The 5,675-nt window shown below is 44.7% G+C and overlaps 1 protein-coding gene across 1 annotated transcript; it reads right to left on the bottom strand.

Annotated features, from left to right (window-relative positions):
• Positions 1 to 237: 237 nt before the first annotated feature.
• HSBP1 (heat shock factor binding protein 1) lies at positions 238 to 4,501 on the bottom strand. The gene is made up of 4 exons (XM_075765938.1): positions 4,345 to 4,501; positions 3,448 to 3,514; positions 3,108 to 3,227; positions 238 to 1,662 (listed from the first exon to the last, which is right to left on the bottom strand). Exons 1-3 carry the CDS (start codon positions 4,387 to 4,389, stop codon positions 3,109 to 3,111), a joined length of 231 nt encoding a protein of 76 aa, XP_075622053.1. The 5' UTR covers positions 4,390 to 4,501; the 3' UTR covers positions 238 to 1,662; position 3,108.
• Between the last annotated feature and the right edge of the window lie 1,174 nt (positions 4,502 to 5,675).

Genomic DNA, 5,675 nt, shown 5'->3' with positions numbered 1-5,675 from the left:
CACTTTAGTATGCTTTCCTAGGAATTTGGTCTTTATTGTCATTACCTAGTAAAATCCAGATTTGACAGGGCATGAACCGTGCTCACCTGTTTATTATACAGAACACACCTGTATTTTAGACTATAGTCTATAAGCAAAAGCTGTGCTAAAGTCTTTCCATAACTTATAACTAAATACAACCTCACATATAACGATATACTTTCACTAGATTTTGCTTTAATATATATGACCTGACTATTTGTTACCACATAGTAGTTTATTAGATTTTTTTTCAATGACATTACAAAGAGCCTAAGGCTGATATTACAAGGTATATTGATACATTTCCTATGTTCACAAAACTCCCCTATTATTATAAGCTTTTATTACAATTTCTCCTCAGTTTTGAAAAATGACCTGTCATATTGCCGTCATAATACAGAGGTGCTAATCTGGTGGTGTTCCAAGAGCACTCTTAAGTGGGGTCCACAGAGAACTACTGACCGCCACGAGCGCTCTCTTAAATTTGTACCTCAAGCTGGAGGAGCATTGCAGTGATTGTCAGTAATATCCGACACTGGTCATTTTTCTTCACAAGTGACATAGTACAGACTCTTTAAAATACACTTTTCATCACCAAAATACTCTAATGTAATCCATTAAACCCCAGGCCTATCAATGTGGAGATGATTATGAAAGCTAACACCTTTCTGAACCAAATATTTTTAACAGTTCTGGCTAATAGTGATTCCAAGAGAAGCAAGGCTTTACAATTCTGACTGGGTTCTCTCCTTGTTACTCAGTGACTCATCGCTTCGTTAGCAAACTGTTTAGTACACTGAGCCAGTGATTTAAAGACAAAGACCACATACAAACGCTCCCACAATCCCATCTTTTCTGCTCAGTGTCACTATTGTAACCATAATTATTGTCCAAAGGTGATGCTAAATGACACATTGTAGTTTTACAGGGTTAAAAAATTTAAATCCCATAGTGAGATTTTTCATAGTTAATAGTTCCTTGTCTGTCTAAATCTAACAGATTTGAATGGCAGTGCTTGCTCAACTGTGCGCAGATGTCTCTAGTGTTAAATCTCTATTTCTGGTTTATGTTCTATGAACACACAGGTAAGGTAATACCAGGAGCAGGAGATGGGATTTTGATGTTCAGTGTCTTATATTTCCAAAATCACCTTACTACACTTATGAGAAAACAACATTATAGTCCTCAACTAGTTGAGTGACTGATGCTTAGAGCTAAGATTAATGCTAAGTTTCAATCTTGTGCTTCACTCCACAAAGTTACGTAGGACAAGTTAAGATTTCCACTTGATGGCAGTCACTAGATATTCAGCTATCAAAAATGAAATGTCTAGAAAAAGTATAAGAGACAAAAGTGACTTCACAAAAAAATACACCCAGTAGTTGAGATCCATAAGATCTGTGTTTTAATAACACAACTAATTGATCCTCATAACAAGAATTCAAAAAGTGAAATTACAGTACACAAATCAAAATATAAACTAACCTATCCCTAACTATACATTAGGAATGCAAGCTCTGTAACAATATAAAAATGCTTTTACACACAGTAGTTGCAAAAAGCTGTTCTGTAATTCCAAGGATTTGTAGAAAAAAGAAAAAAAAAGTTGTCTTCCAGGATTCATCTTAAGTTACTGGCAACCTGTTGGGGGAAAATAATTTAAAAAAAAATATGTTACTCAGAAGAATTAAGAGGATTATGCTCATCAGAAATTTTCATTTGTGGGGTTCAGGCCACAGGAACTGACACTAGGGGCAATGAAGATCATAATAATTTGTATTTCTGTCAAAATATCACAAAAAATAGGTACCTTAACATGCAAGATGTATACCTGTTTCAAACACACGTCTATTATACAGGCTGCATAGTATTGTAGATGTGACCTCAGAATTTCAAGCCTACAACAGGCTGAGACATTACTTAGCCACCGTAACAAAAAAAAAAAAAAAGCTAATCTAACATGATAAATCTAGCAGTTTATTTACCAGTTGCCTTCCGTGGTTACAAAAATCAAATTCTATACCAACTGAAGTGACATGGTAGTGCTCACTTATTATAATTAAGCACCACACCTTCCCTTGTTTACACTATAACAGTTTTGGCACCCGTGCAGTGCCCCATCTTCTTAAATGCCTTTAGCAACTGTTGTAAACGCTGTGTGTGGTGCTACCCGATCACTTGAATTTCCATGGGTTTGTACTAGATTTAGAACTGCTGCGTGTCAAGCAGATGAAACATCTGCTTCTCCAATGTTTTTGTGCAATACAGGGGCAGGTTATCAATTAAGAAATTACATAATAATATTATCATCACATTTCTCTTTCAGTAAGAAATTTCTTTTTCCAGGGAGTGTTGCCCTAGAATACGCCCCGCCTCATGCCTGAGTGTTGTCTCACACTGTCAGTCAGGACATGCAGTGGTACGTGTGAGTCAGGTACTCCCAGCAAGCTCCGAACTTACGCGGGAGGAATTCACAGCTGATGGACAGTAACTCACTCACTAGCTCCTGTGCACAGCAGCACCCTACGGTCTTTGGGAGCTTCCTGGGAGCTGAAGTCCACAGGATGCAGCGGAAAATGGAAGAGCAGCACCACGCTCACAGTAGCTTTCCAGCTACAGAAACCAGGGCGGATGTTGGTAACAGGCATGAGATTATATACGGCCCTTTTCAGAAAGCTCAGATACGATGAAAGAAGGGAAAAGAACAGCTCGCTGCGTCATTGGTATTTTTTTCCCAACTCTTCTCCTTCCCATGCTGCAATGAGTCATTACTTCAGACCTTAGTAAGAGTACCAGCATGAGTGTGTAACAGAGGATGAGTACAGTTACTGCACTTCCTCAAAACTAACAAGACATGAAGAAAGTAACTCTCCTCTCAATATTGGTGAAGGAAACCCTTGCTGAAGGGGCTTTTAGGAGCATGCTGAGGAGAGCTTCTTAAAACTTCTTGTATTAGAGTGTACAGAGCTGCTCTGAATGAATTTCTGACTATCTCACAAATCAAAGGAAAAATTCCATCTACATTAAAGTCAGTAATTTCAAGTGACTTGAGGATTTGTTTCAAGGCTGGCAGGCAATTGTCTCACTTTAACTCTTGTTAGTAGCAGGGGTCTTGTTCTCGCCTTCCAATTCTTCCACTCCTGCTTGTGTCATGAGGTCTGCTATGTTCTTCTCCAGGTCATCAATGCGACAGCTCATGTCATCAAGTTCAGTGGAGTTAAGGACTATGACTGCGGTCTGCTGGTGCTTGGGTTGGTTTTTAGGATTATTTGTTTGTTATTGTTGTTTTGAGTTTTTGATTACAGCTTTGCTCAAACGCTTATGGTCATTTTAAACTTAATCTTCCAAATCCCACTGGTAAATATACATTAAAGTACTTGTGCATCTATAGCATATAGTATCTATCTAACTTTAAAAAAAGGATATTTCTTCCAATTATTTGGTCAGACATGGTTTGAAATTTGTCCTGCATTTGCTGAAGCAATGTCTGCACCTAATAGAAAGGGAAAAAAAAAAAAAAAGTCTGCTTTGTTTTCATTAAAGAGGTTGTTACAGTATTTAATCTCATGCAATGAGGCAAGTACAATGCTTTCTTTCGTTGCTGAGCTCAACTGTACACAAACTCTGCAGTACACGTCCATATTTAAGTATCACATTTTTACATATATATGAACCTACACACAGGAGAACTGTGGTTCACAGTAAGCAGTTTTAAGATCTAGAAAATGCCTGCATTCCACAACCAGGATTAAACCCACAACAGCTGCTTCCAGCATCCTGTGTTAATCGCATGACAGCACTGTTTTCGATGCCAGAGCAGCAGCTTTTCTCCCCACACTCTCAAACCCTCGCTCGTCACCACATCCCTCCCAGACACGGATAACTCCTTACGGAGGGAGGCCCCAGCTGCCATGGCTAGCAGCACAGCTGAGCCCTTCAGGTAAGCGAGGGGCTTTAGTGCTGGGAAACACAACTGTAACTGCGCTCTGACCCGAGCCGTCCCTGAGGGACTCGGCAGAAACAACTCCGGGGAAGCGGTTTACCGTGAGTCCCGGGGAAGGCCCAGGCCCCACCGCAGCCCAGCAGCCCCTCCAACAGCAGGCAGACGCGGGTCATGCAAGCTCGGCCGCGCCGGGCCCCAGGAGGTAACGCCAAGACCCGCGAACGGGGCGAGGCCGGAGGCTTCTACCGCCTTCTGCGGGGACCTCTCCTCAGGGAGGCCGCGGCCCGCCCGTTCCGCGCTCTGAGGCCGCCCCGGGACGGCGCTCCCCGCTCCCCGCCCCCCCGAGGCGGTGGGCCCGGGCCCGGGCCCGGCGGCCTCACCACGACGGTGAGATCCTGCACGGTCTTCGGGTCGGTCTCGGCCATGGTCGGCTCGGGCGGCTCCGGCGGGCGCTCAGCTCCCGGCTCCCGTCTCCACGGCAGCGGCGCTTCCGGACTGCGCCACGCCACTTCCGCTTCCGCCACCTCTCGCGAGAGGAGACGCGCCGAGGGGCATGCTGGGAAGTGTAGTCCGCGCTGCTACAGGGCCTAAGGGAGGGCGCGGCGCGGCGCAGCGCCGGGCGGTGCCGGGGAAAAGGGACCGCAAAGCCCGGCCCCTGCCCATCGCCCCGGCCCTAGCCTTCCACCCCGGCCCCAGCCGCCCTTCTGGCGGGGAGAGCGTCCCCCGGCATCGTGCGGGAGCCCGCTCACACTTTGCCAGCTGCCCATGGCGGTGGGGGCCGTGTCCTCTGGGCAGCTGCCGACCAGGACTCCGGGCTCTTCCCCTTCCGCCGCCTTCACGGCCGTTGTTGGCCCCACTGGCAGCGCGGTGTGAGGAGTAAGGAGGTTGTGGGCCTCCCCTGTAGTGCTGACTCGGCGTGGTGTGAACGGAGCACTGGCACAGCTGCACGCGAAGGGATGGCATAAAACCATCTTTTTTTTCTCCCCCAGAGCATTAAGCTTACATGTAATCTTACACTTGAAATAAAAGCTTTCCTCACAGTGAGATTTAATAGTTTTGCTTACACTCTTAAAAAATAACTTTCCAAATTGGGGCGATTATAAATGTCTTTTTTCTAGACTGAGAAACAGTGCTGTCTGGAGAGGCCGTCTCCTGTTTTATCGTTTAATTTGAGAGGGAATGAGCAGTTAAGCCCAGGCGCAGGCACGGGCAGGGGATCTGCCTCAGGACGGGGCTCGCTGGGCGAAGGGCGGCATTAGGGGTTAGCGCCGGAGGTCGGGAATGTTACGTAACTGGATTGACGATTAAAGGGAATATATTATTGTGGCATATTGTCTTCATGAAAGAAAGTACAAATAACAAAGTTGCGTGCATTAGATTAAATTCATGTCTGCCACGGATTAGTGACATGGTCTTTAAGATACTCTAAAGCTTTGTAGGCTGGATTTTTGCGGTGGGGATGGACGTAGGATAAGCATTTCCTAAGTGTAAGTTTATAAGCCTTTTAGACCAAAACCACTCATTTGTAGGTTTTGTTTGTGAATTGAGTCAATGTTTATACGGCTTGGTTATTGTGTACTGAGATAAGCGCTACACTGAAGTTAACAAACACATTGAATATGAATTTGTAAATGACAAACGTTTCCCATTAGCAGCAGATGATTCTCAAATGTCTCATTCGCCTGAAAGCCAATACAATGCACTGACACAC

Source organism: Balearica regulorum, chromosome 13 (assembly GCF_011004875.1).
Source record: "Balearica regulorum gibbericeps isolate bBalReg1 chromosome 13, bBalReg1.pri, whole genome shotgun sequence".
NCBI lineage: Eukaryota > Metazoa > Chordata > Aves > Gruiformes > Gruidae > Balearica > Balearica regulorum.
The sequence above is the reverse complement of the archived record's forward strand: the minus strand, read 5'-3'. Positions and strand labels throughout refer to the sequence as shown.

Excerpts from the sequence above, each read along its gene's own strand:
- HSBP1 (XM_075765938.1), bottom strand. The coding sequence starts at position 4,389 with ATGGCCGAGACCGACCCGAAGACCGTGCAGGATCTCACCGTCGTG. Across the intron at positions 3,515-4,344 it reads TGCAGGATCTCACCGTCGTG|GTGCAGACATTGCTTCAGCA; the intron begins GTGAGGCCGCCG and ends CCTTTCTATTAG. Across the intron at positions 3,228-3,447 it reads TGACCAAATAATTGGAAGAA|TTGATGACATGAGCTGTCGC; the intron begins ATATCCTTTTTT and ends ACTCCACTGAAC.